Source organism: Staurois parvus, unplaced genomic scaffold (genome assembly GCF_062004578.1).
Source record: "Staurois parvus isolate SC_StPar_1 unplaced genomic scaffold, SC_StPar_1.0 ptg000155l, whole genome shotgun sequence".
Classification (NCBI taxonomy): Eukaryota; Metazoa; Chordata; class Amphibia; order Anura; family Ranidae; genus Staurois; species Staurois parvus.
The window spans coordinates 26,454,808-26,479,000 of NW_028317951.1; the positions used below are offsets into that span (position 1 = coordinate 26,454,808).

Below are 24,193 nucleotides of genomic sequence, written 5' to 3' on the forward strand. Positions count from 1 at the left end.
TATAATCAAATTAGAACATCACATAGTATATCAGGTACATAAATTTATTATGAAGGACAATTTGTTCATCTAGCATTTGGATGCTTTATAAGGAAAAAAAACACAACACATAAATAAGTACAAGCATTAAGCTTTTGTATTCATTTGAGTTTTAATTTTTCCCATGAAAGCATTAACCTTCTGTTATGGAATGCAGAATGTGAAAAACAATATATCACATTTGCGTAATTGAACACAACATGTTTTAGTCTCCATGTTTTTTTGAAGTTTTGCGATTTTACAAATCATACACATACAAGATTATTACTTCTCTCAGGGTCATTTCTTAGGTTGCTGTGGTCTGGTGTGTGTACTCTACTCAACATACTAAAGATCTATGCAATTGGATATGTACCAAGGACCTACTGTAATAAGAAAAATGATAGATGGTGATCTATGATGGGTATCTGGGCGACAGGGCAGTTAGTTTATATTATGTAGAAAAATTGTTTGTCTTATTTGACATTCCACTTAAACAGTGTTGAAAGGTACTGTATAGCAGAAAGAAACTTCAATTTTTTATTAGAAACAGCAACATTTACAGATTGTGCAGCCATATCTGTATTAACTTGGATCTACACTTACTGGCTACTTTATTATGTACACCTTGCTAGTGCCAAGAAAATATCTCCCACACCATTACACCACCAGCCTGAACCATTGATACAAGGCAGGATGGATCCATTCCAGGGTCGGACTGACCATTTGGAAACTCGGGCACGGCCTGAGGGCCCGGGGTCAGTAGGGGGCCCCATGAGATGCCCCTGGTACCTTTTTCATAGGCTTTTTTGAGTTTGGGCAAGGACACAGGGGCCCCATGATCCCCTATTGCCTGGGGGCCCCATGAGTTGTCAGTCCGCCCCTGATCTATTCTTTCATATTGTTTATGCCAAATTCTGACCCTACCATCTGAATGTCACAGCCACCAGTCAGCCCATTCTCCTCTGATATGATTAAGGAATTTTTGTTCACACAGTTGGCACTCACTGGACATTATCTCTTTTTCGGACCATTCTCTGTAAACCCTAGAGATGGTTGTGTGTGAAAATCCCAATAGATCAGCAGTTTTTGAAATATTTAGACCAGCCCGCCTGGCACCTACAACCATGCCACGTTCAAATTCACTTAAATCTCCTTGAACTTCAGCAAGTCGTCTTCACCATGTCTACATGCCTTAGTGCATTGAGTTGCTGCCATGTGATTGGCTGATTATCAATTTGTGTTACCAAGCATTGAAAGGTCTACCTAATAAAGTGGCTGGTGGGTGTATACAGTATTGTACCATATACTGTGCTGTACGCTGCCCACACTCCACTTCCCCCTCCCCCAAGAATGCATGTTTGGATAGGGGTCGGGTACGGAGTTAAAGAAGGGTTCATGCAAAAATAAATGTTGTAGATTCCGGAGTTCTGGTATAGGTAGTCTCCTAACCTCCCAAAAATGTTCTAGGGTGTAAATTCAATGTCAATCAAGTTTCCATGTCACTTTTTCAGGAATATATCTTACAGGTGCATCATTTCACATACAAATGAATACAAGGCATCTTTCATATTTTTTAAAGGAATAGTGTATTTCTAATATTTGGGCTGCATTAAAAGACCTACCCCCTATTAAATGGAATTTTTTAAAATGTATTTTGCATTGGTACACGTCCACCATGGTAGTTACCAGCTACCATTGACCTTTTTATCAAAAGGTTGCAAAATTACCCTGACATGCTACACGATTTGGCTCACATAGACTTCAGTTTAGGCACTATGTTTAAAAGATAAGCTCACCTCTTAAAAGTTACATGTTCCCATATTTAGGGTGGAACATGTCACATGTTCCAGCTCCTGCTGCTAGTTCCCCCAAACTCGGTTTAACAGAAGGTGGAGGATCCTCTCCTTCTCCTGCAAAATTATGTGCATTTAACACTTTTTCTTGAAAGGTAAGGTTTGTACATTTTTTCTAGTATTCTGTAAACTTCTAGCAAACCAAGCTCTGCTTGGTTCACTCATCGCCAGTCATGAACATGTGAGTCAGAGTGAATGAATGTGGTACATCAAGTGGAGGTAATGTTGCCAGTTTACCTGGTTATCTCAGTTGGAAAAAACATAATGCTGCTAATGGTCACGTTTTGATTTTTTTTACTTTGGAGTTTTGTGTGAGAAATATATTTAAAATTGTTATCCTGTTTCTTAAAATTACTAGGTTTCCACTAAAATAAAGATCTCTGATTTACAACTTCCATTGACATCAGTGCCTCTCTCCAGCCACATCTGCACATCTAATTAGGTCATGTGTACTAATTTTGATAGCTTTACAATGTATAGTATTTGTAAGTGATGATATTTAATGCTTGTACTTTGGACTTTCTGCTGAAAAAATGATTTTTTTTTTTATGGTGCGTAGACTTTGAGCTGCAATAGTGTGGGTTTCTAATCTACAGAAAAAAACTGAAACAGGTAAGCAGAACTCCAGCAAAAAATAAAAAGATAAAAATGAACAGCTTATTAAAAGATAAAATATTCAAACTAGCTTTTGCTGCAATAATTACCTTCCATCTAAAGATTTTTCTCCTGAACTTTTTTTTCTGCCACTACACTGTCTGTTGATCAACATCATTCAGTCCACCTCCCATGAGACCAGGTCATCCTAAGACCCCCCTCAAGGACAGTTAAAATTAGACGTAATGCAGTGATGAGCTCATGTCTCTGTCACTCTCTTATCAACATGCATCTTGGACTGACTGGCTCCATATACTGCTTCCCCCCTCACTCTCCAGTGCTGCTGTACAGTGAGTGGAAGTAGCTGATGCCAGGTCAAATACAAGTACGTACGCTGCTTACATTTAAAAAATACATTTAATGATGTATTAGTACTCCTGAGGAAGCAGGTAAACTTTCCTGTGAAACATGTTGAGGAAATTCTGAAGAATTGCAATCCTTTTTTGAGTTGAAATTGCTCAGTGTGAAAGCTCCCGGATTACTGTAATGCAGGATCAGACTTTTGTATACTAGCAAGTGCTTCTCTTGTTATGAGCTTGTTATATGTATTTGGTACTGTTTTTAACAATAATGGGTGTGTTAATAAAGAATGTCAGGGTGATATTCTCCCCTGTTATATTTTTAAAATCAGTATCTTGTTTGTTACTCTTTGGGACACCTTAAAAGTCCAGACATAGAGTTTTTTTCCCTTTTTAATGATGTATTAATGATAACAGAGATGCATTAATTTGTGTCATTTATATCTGCTTAAAGTCTATCTAAATCTACTAGTCCTTTTAAAGTTACCCACAAGTTAACAATTCTGCAGTCCAAGGGTGGCTAACACTGCTGCTTCACCAATACAATGATGTAATGAGCATAGTCATCGCAAGACAGGAACTATGTTATTTTTATTATTATTATTCAGAATTTATATAGCACCATCAGTTTGCACAGCACTTTACAATATAAATGGGGGACAATACATTTACAAAAGAAGGAATAGGCGGGCCCTGCTCATGGAGCTTACAATCAAAGGTAGAATCACACGGTGAAAGAAAAAGCCTAATATAGCCACCACATCCAAGGACTGGTATGCTGCAAATATATAAATATTTTGCTCTTAGGTTAATATACACTTTAAATAGTATTTTTACATTTTTGAACTTGTATACAGTATATGAGTTAGAGAATAAATGCCTCCATCAACAACTGCAACAACATCTCTTTAAAGCTACCATAAAGAGACAGAAAAGGTATGATGACACCTTATGATGAACAGGTAATGCACCAGAATTGCATCAACCCCTTCCCACCAACACTCTGTTTGTTAAAGTTCTCCAGCACAATGCCCTGTGCTGGTAATACATTAAAATGTCACCACTTTAAGAGCCAGCAATCAACATGGCCAGGGGCGGACTGACACTTCATGGGGCCCCCGGGGCAATAGGGGATCATGGGCCTCCTGTGTCCTTGCCCAAACTCAAAAAAGCCTATGAAAAGGTACCAGGGGCATCTCATAGGGCCCCCAATTGACCCTTGGCCCTCAGGCAGTGCCCAAGTCTCCAAATGGTCAGTCCACCCCTGAACATGGCTGCTGGCCCTTCATCAGAGTGGCCCTCGACCATGTGATCCTTATGTCAGCTAGGACATAGTGATTACATGCAGGTTAGAGACTTAATTGAAAAAAAAAAGAGCCTTCAGCTTGCAGATAAACATTGCCACCTTCAGGCTGCAGTTCCCTCTACTTAATAGTGTAATTGTCAGATACCATTACATTATTTAAAGTAATATTACATTTAAAAATGTATGTTGCAAAATTTGGCCTGAGCACCAAGATATCAATGATCCCGTATCATGAAAGCTTCTCAAAACCTGAACTTTTCAAACAGACTTTTTGAGAGGTTCATGGAAACATGTTGCAGATAATGAAAAACTTTACATGTTCTGTTATAGCCAGCTGCATGTTTTTACAATTCCTATGTTTGCTTCTGCATTTCTCCTTAGATGGTTCTCTCATGAACCATTTGTGCAGTTTTTTCTTACACTCCCACGGATGTTTTTCTGCTTACTTAATTCGAATTCACATATTCCCTGTTGCCATATTTCTCTATTCTCCACAGTACTGCTTCATTTCAGTCTAAGTCTATATACCAAATATAGCAAAATTGCACATCATTCAGCTGATTTACAATATGGTCAGTGACATCAAAAGTCCAGATTATTACATTTCAACAGGATGTCACAGTCCAGATCTAAGATTTAAAAAAACACTGTTCCTTACTGCACTTTCAGGTGTTCCTCTGCCTATGCCTATAATAAAAATGTAATACATACTTATTTTTTCTAGTCCAGATATGCAGATGGATTATAAAAATACTATAACGTAAAGGATACATTCACCTTTCTGAACATGTTACATGTGACACCCATATTTAGAGTGTAACATGTAACAGGTCCAGCCTCAGACCCCTGTCCCTCCACCCCCCTTGTGGCAGCAAACTGTGGATCTTCACCCAATACTCGCTGCCACAATTCAAAGAAAGTGTGGCTGTGTGGGGCTCTGCCCACATGACTGCATCATTCATTCACAGATCCCTGTGAATCTATGAACTACAAGTCCCAACAGCCTTTGCAGCTGTCAGTTTGTAGTTCTCAATGAACTACCACGGAGCTGCTGAGAGCTGTGGTAGTTCATTCATTCCTCCTGTCAGTGTAAAACGGTCTGTGCATATGACGTAAAAGCAGATTGATTACACTGACAGTCTGCAGGAGACCTCGTGGCACCAGTGATCTACTGATCGCTGGAGCGAAGCTTTACAGGCTCCTAAAATAAAAAATAGTAAATGCACATATTTTTACCTGCAAAAATATATGTATGTATTATTTTTTGTAAAAAGGTGAACGTATTCTTTAAAAATAAAAGAGTTTTAAGAGGATCTTCAGTCTTAACAAAAATTAAAAGTCATCAGCAGCAAACAGGGCTGCTGTAAGAAACCACGGGGCCCCATACAGAAAACCTGACAAGGATCCCAAAGAAAACAAAGTTGACTATGCTTCAGTTATGAATGAACACAGTCAGTGATTGGTACCGATCACTCATTGTTTTTATTCAGGAAAAAAAGAGGGGCTGATAAAAGTGAGGATGGGAGCCTGGCAGCCATGGGGGGGTGGGGCACACAAAGGGCCTGGGCAGCAGGGAGAAATGCATGGTGCACAGGGAGGGTGATGGGCGTGGCAGGGGGGACAATTACTGGAAACGATCCCCTGTAGGGGTCTCTCTGCAGTAGCTGAAAGCCAGCAGAAGGGAGAGGAGAATAAGCCAGCTTTAATCTGCTGCAGAGAGAGCCATACAGGGGATTAGTTGCAGTAATTGCTGCACCCCCCCCCCCCTCCATGCAGATTACTCTCCCTGCCTACATCTGATTCACCCAGCTGCCTGGGCCCCCCTGCCAGCCTGGGCCCAGTTCAGGAGGAATGGTGGTACTCTCTTATCCACGGCCCTGGCAGCATATACTGTAGTTGCTGTCTTTTAAAAAAAAGGACCCTTGCCTGTCCAGAAATCCAGAGTTGTCATCACCCAGGCTGGTTCTTCTCCAGTCTTCATGTCCACAGCGCTGGCATTTTTACTAAGGGAAATTGGCTGTGACTTGTGGCTTCACAGCCGGATTCCCACTGCTGGAGAGGAGGGAGGAGGAGGTGTTAAAGAGGACCCCTTTTAGGGGGAAGTCTTGCTTTAAAACCAGGACACTCTGAAATTAAACCAGCAAAATGGCAACCCTAACTGGGGGGTATTACAGGACTTAAACCACCTTTGGATTTTTGCGAGGCAATAGAGACCTGTCTCTGGTTTGCTTCACTGTTGGAGTTATAACACTGTATTTTTTTTTTTTATATGGATTTTCTGTGCTATTAATGTGTGGGCGTGCCTCCTTCAGTGCTGGTGTTGTAACATTGTTCCTTTTATACCTTATGTGCCATTGATAGCCCCTGTATTGGAGAGCCTTTTGATTCAGTCCTTCTTTATTTAAAATGTTTAAAATTAATAAAAAAACATTGAAATACAAACCACCTTTGGAGCCAAATTGGGATAACACCTATTTTCTAATATGTAATTGATGCATGTTCCCATTCATATAGCCTTACTTAAAACATTTGTAGCTTGCCTTTTGGATGTTTTTTTCTGGAAACCTCAACACTGAAAAATTCAACTGAGCTCTCTTTGTTTTTGTTTATGAGGTAGCTGTGTTTGTCATAATTAATCCTGCCTTTACTGTGCTAATCCTAACAAAGGGTTACAGATTTAAAAATTGGCTTCCTGCATTGTATGTTAATGAGATAAAACTCAGCCCATGCTAGGTCTTTTTATTGGAACAAATTCACACTTAACTTGTTCAGAAATGCTCACAGTCTGCCATGCCTAAGAAACATCTAAAATGTGAGATTTTATTTTTGGCAGAGTGATTGAGAACACATAACAAATATACAGTGGTGTTTTCTCACATTTGACTGCAAAAGTGAAAATAAACTTTAAATTTGCCCATGACAAGAATGCACTATATAGGATCATTAGAAAGAAAGTCAACTGTTTGTGGGTAAAATCTACCCCATGGTGTTATGTTGTCATCTCATCTCTTTGATCAAGGACACTAAATATTTATGGTTAGCCATAATTATAACTATTGTTCATCATTTTTTATTAAAATTAACTTTCAGCAGCTTTGGGAAAATGTAATTTTTTTAAGTTTAAATATATTTATCTTTAAGTCCATGATATTTTACAATGAGTAATGTATAAAACTGTCAAAAAAATGTCGCAGGTAAACATTTCACATATACGTCTTTCAGCAGTTTGCCCGACATGCAGCTCAGGTCTTTGCTTTTGACAGGAAGTTTTTCAAGTCTACTGCATGCTTCATTATGGCCTATATTTAAACAAAAGCCTTCTTTTCACTTTCAGATAAAATATCTATTTCCTTGTAAAATCTATTTAAGCTCTTCAAATCCTAATAGAGCAACACTCATGAATAAACCACACACAACACTAGTCAGTCAATAAAAATAACTGAGTTGATTAACGTGTTCAAAGAGCACTGGACAGTTCCCTGAGGATTGGATCAAGAATCAAATAATTTACCTGTTCTGACTGATTTCACAGCCCTTTGTCCATAAATTTAGCAATTTGCATGTTTACTTCTTTCTTCGAGACACCCAATGACTAACATTAGTGCCAAAAATCTTTATAGCTAACAAGAAATGTAATAAAATCTCCAGGAAAAAATGCTATTGGATTCTGTCGTATGAGTAACTGATTTGGAACAATCAAGTTAGCAACATATTTGGTCCAGGACAAGGGCGGACTGACCATTTGGAAACTCGGGCACTGCCCGAGGGCCCGGGGTCAGTAGGGGAACCCATGAGATGCCCCTGGTACCTTTTTCAAAGGCTTTTTTGAGTTTGGGCAAGGACGCAGGGGCCCCATGATCCCCTATTGCCCGGGGGCCCCATGAGTTTTCAGTCCGCCCCTGGTCCAGGACAGTGGCCTAGAAGTCATTCAAGTCATTGCTGGTGAATTCAAGTGCACCCAACCTAGCAAATATGGCATTATTTTCTAAGTCCTTATAAATAGATCCCCATGTGACAGGTAATTATTATAGTGATGCAAGAATAATTGGAGAATGGATAATTGTCATACTTTTTGGTCTGCTGAATGAAAGATCCACAATTTTCATTGTACTTCAGATCATACAAATAAAAATATTTGAAATATTTTGAAATATTTTGTATATTATTTATCTTTTTCTTATATATTTACATATCTATAACTGTTTAAATGTTCTTTTATTATATACAATTTTATTTTACAAATAAACATTAAATGTAGGGTGCTGCCATCATGCAGTCCTTCTGGGGCATATTGGAATTACTAATAAGAAAGCTCATTAGTTATATGATGTAACTTCTGGCTATTTCTAGTTAATTTCTAGTTAATTAAAACTTCATAGGGACAGTAGGTGCTAAAAAGGAAGAATAAGGGGTTGTCTCTCCTATTACTCAATCTGCTGCATTCACAACATAGTGTTAAAATGATGGCCTGGCACAGGTAGTTAAGAATTACCTTAACTGCTCCTAGATTGTAAGCTCTAATGAGCAGGGCCCTCTGTTTCCTCTTGTACCAAATCGTATTGTAACTGTAATGTCTACCTTCATTTTGTAAAGTGCTGAGCAAACTGTTGGCACTATATAAATCCTGTATTATAATAATAATAACTGCACTACCTGCTGACTGCAGATGGTATGTAGCAAAGATTAATATGTAAAATGTAAAATGATGAAAAACTTATTTTTAAAAAATGTTCAACCCTGAATATAATAAATAAAATACATATAAAGCAAAATTCTCTTGCACCAGGCTTTTGTAGTCTCTGCACAGCACATTTACTGCACAGCACATTTTCTGCACAGTGACTTGAACTCAGCAGGAGCATGGATTTTACTGGAGCATATCCATGGTGTAGTCCATGTTCCACAATTTCAGTTATGAATACGTATTAATATCTAATATTAAAAGTAATAAGAAATTAAAAGTACACTCGAGGACTTAAAAAATAAAAATAAAAATGCTGAGCCTACCCTCACATACATTAACATCAATTGAGCTACACGTGTTACATGTTAGAATACTTTTTACACATTAGTGTATTTTTTTCTGAAAGTTAGCTCTTGATATACCATTGCACTAATATCTCATGACATTAAATAAAATTGGATTTACCACCATTTTATTCTCCAGGGTCTCTTCTTTCAGAAAATGTATACGGTTTGGGGAATTTAAAAAATCCTCAAGCCCAAAATTATTTTTTAAAGGTGTGCAAAAAGTGCATAAATGGCTTTGGCATCAAAAGGGTTAATGCAGGTAGTAAGACTTCTGCACGGGGTTCAATCAAGTTACCATGACACCTCCAAAGGTAGTTTGAACCTCTCATGCTATTGTGTTATCAAGAGAGGCCACTGGGCTTGTCTAAGTGATCTGCTGCATGGCTTTTTTTATGTAGAAAAAAAAAAAAATATGAACCCCTGTATCTGATCTGATAAAGGACTCCATGTTACAACTTATCAGTTCAGTCCAGTGACTTAAATTTGTTCTAAAGGCTGTGGGATTTTTTTTTACCTTAATGAATTCCATGCATTGGGGTAAAAAAAAGTCTGTATGCAACTCCCCCCTCCTCCCCCAGCCCCCCCTTATACTTATGTGAGTCAGATCTTGATCCAGCTCTGTGCATGAGAGCATTGTCTCTCTCTGCTCTCTGCTCTCTTCCTCCTCATTAGCTCAGAGATTGGCTCCCACTGCTGTCAATTACAGTCATTGAGGTGATAGCAGGGGGGGTGGGACAGGGCAGAGCCATGCTCTGTGTGTCTATGGGCGCAGAGAGCTGGCTTGAAGGTGAGCCCATACGAGCACCCCCATAGCAAGCTGCTTGTTATGGTAGGCACTCGACAGGAGGAGGAGCCAAGAGCACTATTGGAGACTGGGAAGAGTAGGATCAAGGCTGCTCTGTGCAACATCATTGCACAGGGCAGGTAAGTATAACATGCTTGTTATTTAAAAAAATTTAATTTGTTCCATTACAATCACTTTATACTCATTCATTTAAATTCATCTGGGTCAGTAGAAGTCAAATTTCAATCCTTGTGTGGCTGATCCCACTCAACAGAAGCCAATCATTGGAACGGGCTTGCTGGAAACTTTTTCTCAATCAGCAGCTGCAATCGATAGGCTGCAGCTGCTGATCAGCGTATTGTGATGATGCAGAGTCCCCACTGTCAGATTACAATATCTCAGGGGGGATGATTCCTCTATCCACCTTGCTTATGTGAATGGAAGAATCCATTTGTTTGTTTCTTCGTTTTTTTAATTCAGCCCACTAGCTTCTTGGGTCTAAATTCACACTTTCAGAAAGTAAAGCATATGCAATTGTGGGCTTTTGATGCCATTTTTGGAGAATAACATTTTTAATTGTACCTTAAGGGCTTATCTTTATGTTTCCTATTATGGAGAGTGTAAACAAACTATATTAAAATTTTATACAGGAAGGGCACAAGCAGGTCTCTACTTAAAAGCCATTATTAGGCCAGTGCCTAGGGCAGCAAAGTTAGAGGACAGTGGCAAGTCTCTGTACAAATTGTGATAAAATTCAGCAAAAGAACTGTAGGGATAAATGGGTGAAGAGATTGTCTGAATGCTCTTTATAGTTCAGGACACATTAAACCAATTTCCCTTTTTCTAGTTTGGTGGTCTCTACAGTTAAAAAGGAGCTCTGCATACAAAGCAGATACCATGCTGCCTCCTGTAGCACATTCTAGCAGTGGTTTTTATTAAAATAATCCCATGGTGCAAGGGGTGAACTTTACAAAAGGATGTCATCGTTCAAATGCTCCTAGGGGAGCATGACATCTAAATACAGTGCAAATTCAGATTAAAAGATATTGTACATTTATCACTGTTTGCCATGTCATAAAAATGAACAACCCTCTTTATAATTAACATACCTTTAGTACCAGCAGGGGATCCTGTTCATGGGTAGACAAGGAGGAACACAGCTACTATGCTTGCTGCGGATTGGTTTGAAGGACACATTAAAATCTAGGGTAGGAACTCCAAAAAGTTCATGTGACAATACTGCATACAATATCATGCAACTTATACTGTAATTAAATATTGAGTTATATTTCCTGACAGATACCAGTGCAAGCACCTAACATGGCTAATGATGCCATGCAGTAAGTTGTTTTGCCTGACTTTTAAAGAAACTGCTATTCAATGTTGCATTTTTGGCAAGTATATAATTTGGATGTTCTGTAACATATGTGCCTTGCATGTTAATATTTATATATGTGTGTGTATATATATATATATATATATATATATATATATATAATCCCTATGTTTTTGATAGATAGGTATAAGCTCACTCAGATTTTTATTGCTGTCTGATTACTGAACCTGGCTAACTCCAGTGACAGGGCACAAGGAGTGAGTAGTATTTCTTCCCAGTTGGGTCCAGGGGCGGACTGACCATATGGAAACTCGGGCACTGCCCAAGGGCCCGGGGTCAGTAGGTGGCCCCATGAGATGCCCCTTGTAACTTTTTCATAGGTTTTTTTGAGTTTGGGCAAGGACACAGGGGGCCCATAATACCTTATTGCCCGGGGGGCCCATGAGTTGTCAGTCCGCCCCTGGTTTGGTCAGATACAAAAATGTAACCTAGGTTCTAACCCTTCCATGCTTACACATACATCATTTGATCAGGTTTCCATCCTCTTCATTTATATTTGTGCACATCCCACTTCAATTTTGCTGGTTGTGATGGGTGTATTTTAGGAATGCCCTAGGTGTGCAATAATGGAGCAGACCTATTTACGTTTTTTCCATTGCAAGAGAGAAGAGACACTTGCCTGGAAAGCTGAAAACAGAGCAATGCCTACTTAATACAAATAAATACAACTTTAAATGCTGAAATATAAAAGTAGTAAGAATGATAAAGGCCTTGTGTCACTTTTTAAAACTTGTATCTTTTAGTTTATTTTAGGTACTTATATAGCGTCGTCAATTTACACAGCGCTTTACATATATATTGTACATTCACATCAGTCCCTAAACCTCAAGGGGCATACAATCTAAAGTGCTTACCTAATATACCTTACATACACATACTTGGGTCAATTTCGACAGGAACCAATTAACCTACCAGCATGTCTTTGGAGTGTGGAAGGAAGCTGGAGTACCCGGAGGAAACCCACGCCGGCACAGAGAGAATATGCAAACTCCAGGCAGGTGGTGCCATGGCTGGGATTCAAACCAACGACCCTAGTACTGCCAGGCGGAAGTGCTAACCATTTAGCCACTGTGCTGCCCATTATTATTAAGAATCTTGTAGATTTTTTTAGTGCCACCAATTTTTGCTGGTTTTACTTTTAAAATTGTCCAACCAAAACAGCACAAAACAAATGCTTGCATCATTTTTTTAAATTTTATTTTCTAAAGTAGGAAAGTGACATTTTACTTTAACCTGAATGGTTGTTTGATAGGAACTTAGGTACATGGGGGAAGAGGGTGTTTGTGACGAACGGCCTGTCTTGTATGTCAAGTTTATAACTTTCTTGTTATTAGCATGGTAGAATTTGCTAACATATTTCACATAACAGACATAAAAAGTGTAAAGACAAATAGTCTAGGTTTTTAGTGTGAGGACAATTGTCTGGTTGGTTGTATTGTGGTGACAGATGCTGGCAGAAAGAACCAGCTAAAGCTTACAGCTGTGCACTACATGACATCCACACAGGAGGGGAACAGATGTTCATACAACTGTCAAGATCGGCTGACACACAACAGCAATTTCAGAGGAACGATGGATTCCTGGGTTCCTCTTTTACCATCAAAGTTGGGAAGAAGCATAAATCAATCACGTCTTTTCTTTAGCCATTGCAAACACTGGCTGTGCAAACAGTGCTATTACGGAACTTTTTTCTGTCCTGACCTACTTGTGAAATTCTCCAAGGTTAGAGTAAATATGAAGATCAGTACAATTCTGCAAGCACCATGTACTGTCACACTCTGAAGACATCCATATACTTTAACCCTTTGATACTCATGTAATAAGGCAAAGTAACAACCAGTCAATAACCATTCAATGTTGAGACTAATCCGAAGAGCACTTTGCATAAAATGATATGACTGTTTCAAAAGCATGAGACCCGTGGACAATTCTTCATTACCTGATATGTACATGGAGTGCATATTGGATTGCTCACAATTACTGCTATGGAGCAGTGCAGTGCTGTGCTTATCTCTCTCCATTATATCAGTGGAGATAATTAAAAAATCACCATCTGCAACCTCCTGTGTTCCTGTGCTGTGATATTTAATGCTCCATGCAGTGAACTTTTCCTACTGAAAGTATTGCCATACACACTCGAGAAAACCATACAGGCTGTCCCAGGGTTACAAACAAGGTTCTGTAGGTTTGTTCTTAAGATGAATTTGTATGTAAGTTGGAACTAGTATTTTTTTCAAGTGTAACTCCAGTCAAAAAATTATCTTTAAGTTTTGGATAGCATAGGGAAGGGTTAAATGGCTATGCAGTGATGTGGGATTGCTGACAGGTTCGCTGGACAGTAGGTGGCAGCATGCGGTGAGCAGCAAGATGACTGCCCGGCAGTTTCCAGGACCAGCCTGACATCATGCTGCCTCCGTTCTGAAATATGAGTCGTATGTAAGTCGGATGTTTGTAACTCGGGGCCTGCCTGTACTGTGTAAAATCTATTCTTCTGTATGAGTAGTTTGGGGGTATATACTAATGCTCTAACATTTAGGACACATGTCTGTGGTTTGCTGAATTCCTGATTGTGGAGGAGACACGAAGAATAATGGCTGCAACATCAGTGCCAACAAATATAGGGTTATTTACTAAAACTAGAGCGTGCAAAATCTAATGCAGCTCTGCATAGATTCCAGGTTTAAAGGCAAAGCTTAACTGAACAAGCTGAAGTTAGAAGCTAATTGGTTACCATGCACAGCTGCATCAGTGTGCCAGTAAATCTACCCCATAGTGCTACCCATTTAGCAGGCTGGATTTGAACAGGCCACATTTGTATTGAAAAACTCATACATTTTTGGTGGGTTGTAAACACAGACACCACATCCCAATTATAGTAAAGTGTAAATCAAGTATTTCAAATGGGACTTTGTAGGTGCCCAAGGTTTACACAGCCATAAACATCCTGGATGTATTGAAACAGTAGTTATTGAGCAATGCTGAACACAATACTCTGTTCATCAGGGTGAAGTACATTCAGTCAATATACATACAGTGTATATATATATATATATATATATATATATATATATATGTCAGACTCGATGGACCACTGATATCACATTTCTATGTTCCTATGTTTCTATGTCTTGATTTTATGCCCATGTGTAAGAAACCTAAATATAGTCATTCATGCTGGGACTCATAAATTAAAGTAAAACTGTGGTTTGTGCATGCAGAGCAATGCAGCAGGTTCACTTTTAGGCAGATCTTCACAACCAATATACCTACCTTCCTTTTTTCTGCCTCCACCCTGTTCAGCTGCAGGGAGAGAGTCCCGTGTAAGCTGTAAGTCCCCAAAGTTGTACACTTGGCTATGGACTTTGATTGGCCAAGTGCTGTAACATTGTGTGACTTACATGCTTCTCCATATTCACATCTACTGGGAATTTCCATCTATTCATAACAATAAACATAATGATGGGGTCTATAGGTAAGTTTTTGGGAATGTAAGGAATTAGGTACTCAGCACTTGAACTACGTAGGCTCTATTTAAACTCCATTTTTTTAGCTAACCCTAGAGGACACATACCACTGGTCTGGAATTTGTGGACTATAAGGCTACCCATAGGCCTGAAACAATGTTTCTGAGGTTTATTATTAATTCCTTATTCATGCAAACTTTTCAGCAAATATTTCTTTAACATTGAAAGAGAAGCCTGGTGGTGTTGAGCGACATGGAAATGGTGCTTCCAGGTTCCAAAAGATGTGTGCACAATTATTCAATTATTATAAAATGTAAAAATATTCTTCAGATGCTGAAAAATAGGCAAATATATCCAGTTCCACATGAATTGGACAACATATTCCTTAAAACCTAAGTTTACCTTTTTTCACAAAGATTAAAAGGTGAGCTAACACTCTACACCCTCCCTACCCCACAGTCCATGCTGCACTCATTTTTGTGGGTGGTTAGCTGTCATTGCATACACAGATGGTGTACCTGTCCAGGTATTTGTAATCCCTGCTCTTCCTATCCCTCTTTTGGAGGGCTTTCAGGACAGATAAGAGTGATTCTGATTGGTCAGTACCAGCACGTGACTGCTTTGACTAATCTAAATTGCTCTGATACATCCTAGAAGCCTTACAGAAAGAAGGAGAAAAATAGCAGAAATGTAAAATCCTCAGACCTGTACACTGGCTGCATACGCTGTGACAGCTAATTACCAATGAAGGTAATTGCAGAAGGGATTGGGGAGATGGGTGGGGGTTGGGTATAGAGTGTTGGTTCACCTTTCCATCTTTTGTGAAAAGGTGTACTTCAACTTTAAAGCTGAATTCTAGTAAAGGCAAATATTGTCTAAATGTAAGAGGCTTGTGTATTCTCACTTGAATCTTGGTGTGGTTTCAGTATGCCTTCCAGATCTTGGCAGTGATCCATTGTAAATCTTTGCCTTTGTGCAGGAACTTCCTGAATTAAGACCAGTCACTGCTGCTGTCTCTTCTTGTGCAGGGTGACTGGTCTGGTATCTGCCCCCTCCTGTAGTTTCCTGCAGCCAGTCTGTATTAGGTGGGGCCTCCTGGGTTCCTCCCACAGTTCTGCTCTCTGCACAGTCTAAGTGCAGCACAGTGATGATGTTACAGTTACTATTACAAGGTAGGAACCAGGTTTGTAAATATATTTGGTTGAATGCTTGTGCTCGGGACACAAACATTCAACACTCCCTGTACTGAATGCTGAAGAGTCAAGCAAGTTAAGTAAGGTAAGTATACAATCTCCTTTATTGTAGAGAGCTGCTTTGGCCAGGTTTGTAAATACATTTGGTGTATACAATATGTTTTTTTCCTTTGTGGCTATTGAGGAATATATTTAAATTAAAGTTTTTATGCCCGAAGATTATCTTTAACTAAACAAGTGATCAACTCTAGATTGTATGTTTTTTAGGGCTGCTATCTTATGTCTATACAGTATGTAGAATAAAGGTACCTGTCATGGTGAGAAGACAGTTGCCTGATCAGTTGACTCCAAAGGCAAAAAACAGAACTGCTTGCCAGGGCCTTTGTGTTTATGTGCCAGACAACCATGTTCTTTGAAGGAATGTAGATCTTGTGTGGACTATAGAACTCCCTCTGAGGCTTACCATAAGTTCCAATCAGGGGACTCAAAAGTGATGTAGTGGGTCAGGGGATAGAACCACGGTGCACAGCAGGGGACACAAATATTCAACACTCCCTGTACTGAATGTTGAAGAGTCAAGTAAGTTAAGTAAGGTAAGTATACAATGATTTTTATTGTAGGGAGCTGCTTTGGCCAGTTTTGGGAGTGGCAACATTTATTATAAAATGCAAGCCAGGCCCATAAAGCATCCCATGAGCATCCTCATTTGTCTATTAAAAACTATATGTAAAGAGCAATTAGTCCACTCACATTATTTGGTGCATAACTCGCACTTATATCAGAGAGCTTGTTGTGTAAAATACAAATCCACTTCTTTGTGTGGGCATGTCTAAACATGGGTTTCTCACAGGCTTTATCCCAAATCATTTTGTCACAATACACTTTATCAAGGGGTCCTAAACACTTTCACTGGAGGCTTCTTGCTGGATCTTCTATATAATATGTCCATAACCAAGAAATATTTTACAACCACAAATCAAATTTAAACCTTCCTTGGAGGGTAGAATGTGAATAATGATACAGGAAGCAAAGAGATAGAATAAATTAAACAGGGAGGTATCAGGCAGTATATTGTCAGTGAGCCTGTGAGGTGCTTTCTTTATTCTGGCTTCAGGGATTACCATAACTCCTATTAAAGTGTTACTAAACCCACAAGAGTAAAATCAGTCTGCATATGCAGTAAAGCATGCTTGTTATACTCATTTTGTAACCTAAGGGGCAGGGGCGGACTGACAACTCATGGGGCCCCTGGGCAATAGGGGATCATTGGGCCCCTGTGCCCTCACCCACACTCAAATCACACCCAAAAAAGCCTATGAAAGGTACCAGGGACATCTCATGGGGCCCCATACTGACCCCGGGCCCTCGGGCAGTGCCCGAGTTCCCCAATGGTCAGTCCGGCCCTGCTAAGGGGTTAATTTTCAGCATTGTGTAGAAAGGATGGTTGATCCTATCTTCTCTGATTTTCCTCTTTGTTTACAAACCATCTGCTGATAGAACAGAGCCTTGGGGGCAGGCTACACATGCTCAGTTTGGTGTGTATTACTTTAGGTTTTTTTTTCTTGGTAGAGTGCATGTGATCAGCACAGGGCCAATCAGCACTATCCAGACAGTGGGTCAGGGGTCTTATAGCCTCATAGAACAATCAGGGGAGAATGAAAACTCCTCCTACAAGCTTTAATCAATGCTCAGCTGGACACTGATAAAAGTCACAAGACTGCTATATACTGCTGATGAGAAAAGGTATTTATCAGTTTATATTTACTAAAATAATTTCCATGTTCTGTGTACTGTGGAGTAATGAATAGTGTAGTGAATGCAGGGTCCTGGGTTTAGTAACACTTTAAGGTAAACTGAAATTTCTGAGTTGGAAAGCATTGTTAACCCACTAATTCAGTTTATTGTTGGCTGGCATTGTTGTTTAACCCCTTCCCAATGAGAGTACACATATATGAGGCCTCACAGAAGTGGACCTTCTGTGTTTGTGCTGAGAATGCACTGCACGATGTGCTCCCAGCACTGGACCCAGCTCTCACTGAGAGTCACCATGTTTTGGGAACTGGGAGGCCAGGAGTTCCAGATCACCTCATCACTGTGATAGCTTCTGATTGGTTATCACAGTGATAAGTCACTGTATAGCCCACCCATGGGTTTGTTTTTCTCCTCTTGATTGAAGAAAACCTTACATTGTAGCTTTTTGTGCTTGCTAGAGAAAAAATGTACACAAAGAAATGTTTGTAAAAATATATAAAATAAAGATAAAATAGTTATATCAGGGTTTGATCTGAGTCAGTTTCAGGGCTAGTGTTAAGGTCACGGCTAGGGTAAAAGGTCCTGGTTAAAGTCAAAGGTCATGATCAAATGTCAGGGTAAGTGTATTTTAGGTAGGTTTAAAAAAAGCTTTTTTAAATTAAGTATCAGTGTCAGTTAATGTCAGTGTGCTTTTTTTAATACTCTTTATTGCTTATTATACATTTAAAATACATCGTACAAAATACAATACATTTCTTTAATACACATTTACTACATATTGCTTCCAAGTGTGAGTGTGATTTAGGTAGGTTAAAAAAAGCAAAATGTACACCATCGTTACTGGGCCCTGCTATGGGTCCAAACAACAAATAATATAATGGTGGGGATTTACTAAAACTGGCGCACACACAATTTGTTGCAGCTGTTCATTGTAACCAACCAGTTTCCAGGTTTTATTGACAAAGCTTCACTGAACAAGCTGAAGTTAGAAGCTGATTGGTTACTATGCACAGTTGCACCAGATCCTGTGTGCACCAGATTTAGTAAATCTACCCCACTATGTCCAAACAATAAATAGTATAATATGTGGAATTGCTGTAATTGTCACGAATATGAAAATTTTTGGTTATTTTTTGGTGGTAGATTATGGTAAAAATGTGTTAATTTACTATTTTGTGCTAGGTTTCCTTTGAAAAAGAAAAAAATCAGGAGATATCTGTTACCATTTACCACCAAATGAAAGCCCAATTTGTCCTGAAATAATTTTAAAACTCATAGAAAAAATGGATTTGGGCACAAAAATCCAAATTCGTTTCAAGTTCTTCTTTTAGTTTGGAAAGTATTGTGTTTTGTGGAGGGCTCCTTTGCCTGGTTGACAGTTTATGGGTTAATAAAAGACCTGGTAGGATGAGAAAGAGACTTTTTTGTTCTTCTTGTCCTGAAATAAGCAAGGTATAATTCATTTGGATACACTGTTGTTGTGATGATATGTACAGTTTTACTAACACAGGTCAAAGCTGCAAAAGTGTGTTCCTGCGTTAAGATTTATTTTACCCTCCACCATGAAGGGCTTTAAAATGTATTCCCACTTTTGCAGTCAGATTTGAGAGCCCCCCACTATAGTCACACCGCATACCTAAAAATAATATTAAAAATATCTCTTACGTTTCCATTTTTTTCTTTAGAACTGGTTTATACATAGAACTCCATAGGCAGCTCACAAACAATCCTAAGGGATTTTGGGACCTTTTCATAAAATGCATTAAAGCATAAGTAAAGGCAAATTATATTTTTGTTTTGGATGGAGTGGAGATTCACTGGGACAGGTTTTTTTGCTGTCTGTGCCACCATTAGGTACTTTCACCCTTTCTAGTGAAAAAAAAATCACACATTTTGGGTTGTCCCCAGAACAGGAATAGAGGGGAAATCTTCCATTCTATGCAGAAAGGTAGAAAAAACCTTCAGCATGCAGCTTCCCTCACAGCTACCCTAAATACATATCTGAGGCCGATCTGGATCCAGCAATGTGCACAAGAGCCAAGGCTCTGTTGGCGCTCTCACTTCTCATTGGCTCAGGTACAGCAGCAAGAGCCATTGGCTCCCACTGCTGTCAATCAGAGCCAGTGACATGGGACAGGAGGCAGGCCCGAGCCCCACTCTGTGTTTCTTATGGACACACAGAGCTGGCTCAGGAGCAAGCACGTATGAATGCCCCCAGAGCACTCAGTGGGGGAGTGGAGCCAGGAGCACTACCGGGGGGGACTTGAGAAAAGGAGGATCGGGGCTGTTTCATACAAAACCATTACACAGGGCAGGTTAGTATAGCATGTTTGTTATTTTCACACAACAAAAAAGAGCCTTTTGATGTTACTTTAACATTACATAGAGGGGCAAAGCTAGGTAGAATGGTTTAGCAAGTCAAAAAGGTTAGCAACATTATTTACCTAGTTATGCTATGTGGATGGGAACAAGTCATACAGTTGTGTCCAAAATTATTCAACCCCCACTGAAATTGAGTGTTTTGGCCAGTTTGACATTGCTTTTGATCATTCAGTCATCTTGCTTACATTTACATTAAAGAGGCACTTGTAGGTCAGACAAATATAACATAACAGTTATAATGAAATAACCACAAATGTCTTTTCTGTGCTCACAGCATTATCAGTTTTATTCAACCCCCAAGTGACATTCAATCTTAGTACTTAGTACAGCATCCTTTTACAGTTATAACAGCTTTTAAACGTGAAGCATAGCTTGACACAAGTGTCTTGCAGCGATCTACGGGTATCTTCGCCCATTCTTCATGGGCAAAGGCCTCCAGTTCAGTCACATTCTTAGGCTTGCGCACTGCAACTGCTTTCTTTAAGTCCCACCAGAGGTTCTCAATCGGATTTAAGTCTGGTGACTGCGATGGCCACTCCAAAATGTTCCAGCCTTTCCTCTGCAACCATGCTCTAGTGGACTTGGAGGTATGCTTGGGATCATTGTCCTGTTGAAAGGTCCAACGTCTCCCAAGCCTCAGGTGTGTGACGGACTGCATCACGTTTCCATCCAATATCTCCTGGTACTGAAGAGAATTCATGGTACCTTGCACACGCTGAAGCTTCCCTGTACCTGCAGAAGCAAAACAGCCCCAAAGCATGATTGACCCTCCACCATGCTTCACAGTAGGCAAGGTGTTCTTTTCATCATAGGCCTTGTTCTTCCTCCTCCAAACATAGCGTTGATCCATGGGCCCAAACAGTTCTAATTTTGTTTCATCAGTCCACAGAACACTATCCCACAACTTTTGTGGTTTGTCCACATGGCTTTTGGCATACTGCAGTCGACTCTTCTTATTCTTTGGAGACAGCAAGGGGGTACGCCTGGGAGTTCTGGCACGGAGGCCTTCATTACGCAGTGTGCGTCTTATTGTCTGGGCTGAAACTTCTGTACCCACATCTGACAAATCTTTTCTCAGTTCCTCAGCAGTCACACGGGGACTTCTCTCCACTCTACGCTTCAGGTAGCGCACAGCAGTCGAAGTCAGCATCTTCTTTCTGCCACGACCAGGTAGCGTTTCAACAGTGCCCTTTGCCTTGAATTTGCGAATGATGCTTCCTAAGGTGTCTCTTGGTATGTTTAACATCTTTGCAATCTTCTTATAGCCATTGCCCTTCCTGTGAAGAGAAATCACCTCTTCTCTTGTCTTCCTGGACCATTCTCTTGCCTTCACCATGTTTGTAACCACACCAGTAAATGTCTAGAAGGAGCTGAGTATCACAGTCATTTTAAAGCTGCCTAATTGGTGCTTATTATGCTTGATTGCTGCTCGGTGACATCCACAGGTGTTTTCAATACCTGATGGAAAGCACCTGTATGAACCTCTGTTCTTCAGAGTGGTAGTCTTTAAGGGGTTGAATAATTGTGGCAATGAAGAAACCACATAAGAACCATTTACTACTGTATTACATAAACAATTGATGTCATTTTAGTTGCATTTGGGTAGTTACAACGTCCTTGTAGGATTTGATTCTGAATACAATTCCAAATGTACACTATAGTCCCTAAACCCCTTTACAGCATTGGGGGTTGAATAATTTTGGACACAACTGTATATATAAAATAGGTATTATCTCAGTTTAGCTGCAAAAATACACTTTAGGCCAGAATAATACTGTGTAATCTTATCTTTATTCATTTTTGTTGGATCAAAAAAATGTACATACATGAAGCTATCAGTCTAGTCACAGGAGACCACTACACATATTTGCTTTTATTTACAGTAGATGAAAACCTCGACACTTGATTTAGAGCAGCCTTTTTCAGCCAGGGTGCCTTGTGGTTTCTTCAGGGGTGCCTTGGAAAAATGTCTAAAAATTGCCCAAAACTTGTATATAAACCAGTGGGAGGGACAAGCCCGCCTTTTAGTTACACAAAGCCACAGGTTTTCATTGTGCACCATTACGACCTTCTAGCTGCCGACATCCTGACAACCAATCATCAGTTGATAAGGAGGATATTGGCTGCCTGCACAGCATCCTAGTTTGAACCTCTCCTGCCCCTCTTCATCGGTGCTGAGATCACATTAGCTGAGTGATGGAGAAAAACTTGTGGAGAAGAGAAAAACTAGAATACTAGTCAGTACCAGTGTGCAAAAGTGTATTTGCTTTGGAAGAATAAATCACCTCTAGAGTTGGGTATACTACATGTGTGGATGTTGCTGCATTAAATAACACTATTAGAACAGTTTTTTGCATTTCAGAATGGGGTGCCTCAAGACTGTCCATAATTTTAAAGGGTGCTTCGGGACTGTCTATAATTTTAAAGGGTGCCTTGTCTAAAAAAAGGTTGAAAAATACTGATTTAGGCCTAGTTCACACTGGCTTTGAAATCAGGCATTTGAGGGGCGTTTTTAATGCTCCTCAAACACCTATGGAAATTATACTATGGGCAGCACACAGTGCTGTTCACTTTATCAAAACATGAAGTGTTAGCGTCACATCCCTTCAAAATTTAAGCCTCATGTCGAGTAAGGAGGAGTTGAATTCTTTCAATGCCTCCCATTCTGGTCTATGTTGACACTCCTCAAATGCACTTGCAGGCATTTGCAGGGTGTTAATACCATTAGAGTTTATTATAGGCATTTGTGGTGTGGTTTTAACGCTTGTAAAATGCCTATAAAACGCCTCAAAACCATGCATAGGGTGCTTGGGGTGCGTTTTTAACACTTGTAAAATGATCATACTAAAGCTCATTAATGCCTGTCTAACCCCCATACTAACTCTATAGGGGCGTTTTTGAAGAGTTAGAAATTCAGTCAAGTGTGAACAAGCCCTTAGACCAGTGTTGTTCCAAGTGTGTTCAGCGGAACCCAAGGGTTCCGCAAGAAGCTCCAAGATTTCCGCAGAAAGAATTTGGAAATATTCAAAACTTTCTTTCCAGAAATATTTCGCAAACATGGATGTCTCCGGAATCGAGTGGGTGCTCAATCCTTTCATCAAACATGAAATCAATATTTTCGAACCAGAAGCTGAAGAAAACCTCATCGATTTGAGAAATGGTCTGGTGTATAAAAATCTCTTTGCTGAGAAAGAGCTCTCGGAATTCTGGATATGTTTGAAAGCTCAAAATCCGCTGCTTAGCATGGAAGCGTTTAAATTGCTGTTGCCGTTTGGTAGCTCATACCTTTGCGAGCTGGGGTTTTCAGTATTAACGGAAATGAAGTCAAAGAAACGAGAGAGACTTCAAATAATCAATGAAGAAATGCGTGTGAGCTTGTCCACCAGCGAGCCTCGAATAAGTTTGATCTGTGATCGCAAGCAAGCTGTCGCTTCCCATTAGATTTCAATATTCATAATTGGCTTCTTATGTATGTATGACTGTGATGCTCATAGCATACTATGATTCTTACACAACAATTCTCATATAATCAAGTTCATGACATGCTATGATAGAATTGATGTTTATACATTTCTAGATGTCATTTTCAATTTAAATTTCCAATTATACTAGTATTATAATAAAAGTTGTTAGTCTTAAAAAATGTACCTGAATAAATATTACTGATCGCATTTAATAATGTTTTCACTCTGGGGGAGGGGTGGGGTTACGCAACAATGAAAATTTTATTCAGGGGTTCTGTGGACTCACAAACTTTGGACGACACTGCCTTAGACTAATGTGTTGTGGTAACGTGCAGCAAAGCACATTATGGGCATCTGTGTGCTGCTGTGCCATTTATTCTGAATGGCACCCACTTGTGTTGTATTGCTCCACAATGCACGGTAATGCACTACTGTGATGTGGTGGACTGGGATGATGTATGCACATGTGTTGTGCCTTTTGGTGCATTAGACAGCGTACTCTAAAAAAGGATTGCTCTAAAGCAGAATTAAACCCATCAATTTCACTGTTTCCAAAAACAATTATATTCAAGACATGCCATGAATGATAACAGT

The 24,193-nt window shown here is 39.6% G+C and overlaps 1 protein-coding gene across 11 annotated transcripts in view; it reads left to right on the forward strand.

Annotated features, from left to right (window-relative positions):
- The window catches only part of LOC149463348 (uncharacterized), a 903,925-nt gene that overhangs the window by 788,400 nt on the left and 91,332 nt on the right, over window positions 1–24,193 (forward strand). Inside the window, exon 2 of one of the 11 annotated variants that reach the window (XR_016312469.1) lies at window positions 2,434–2,486. The exons of 9 other annotated variants lie outside the window; for them this stretch is intronic. Coding sequence is in view for 1 of the 2 variants with exons in the window: in XM_089675568.1 (XP_089531694.1) it covers window positions 13,770–13,780 (11 nt within the window). In the remaining variant the exon portion in view is untranslated. Of the gene's footprint in view, window positions 1–2,433; window positions 2,487–13,754; window positions 13,781–24,193 lie in introns of those variants that run through there. One more of the 11 variants, XM_089675568.1, reaches the window with a different exon arrangement.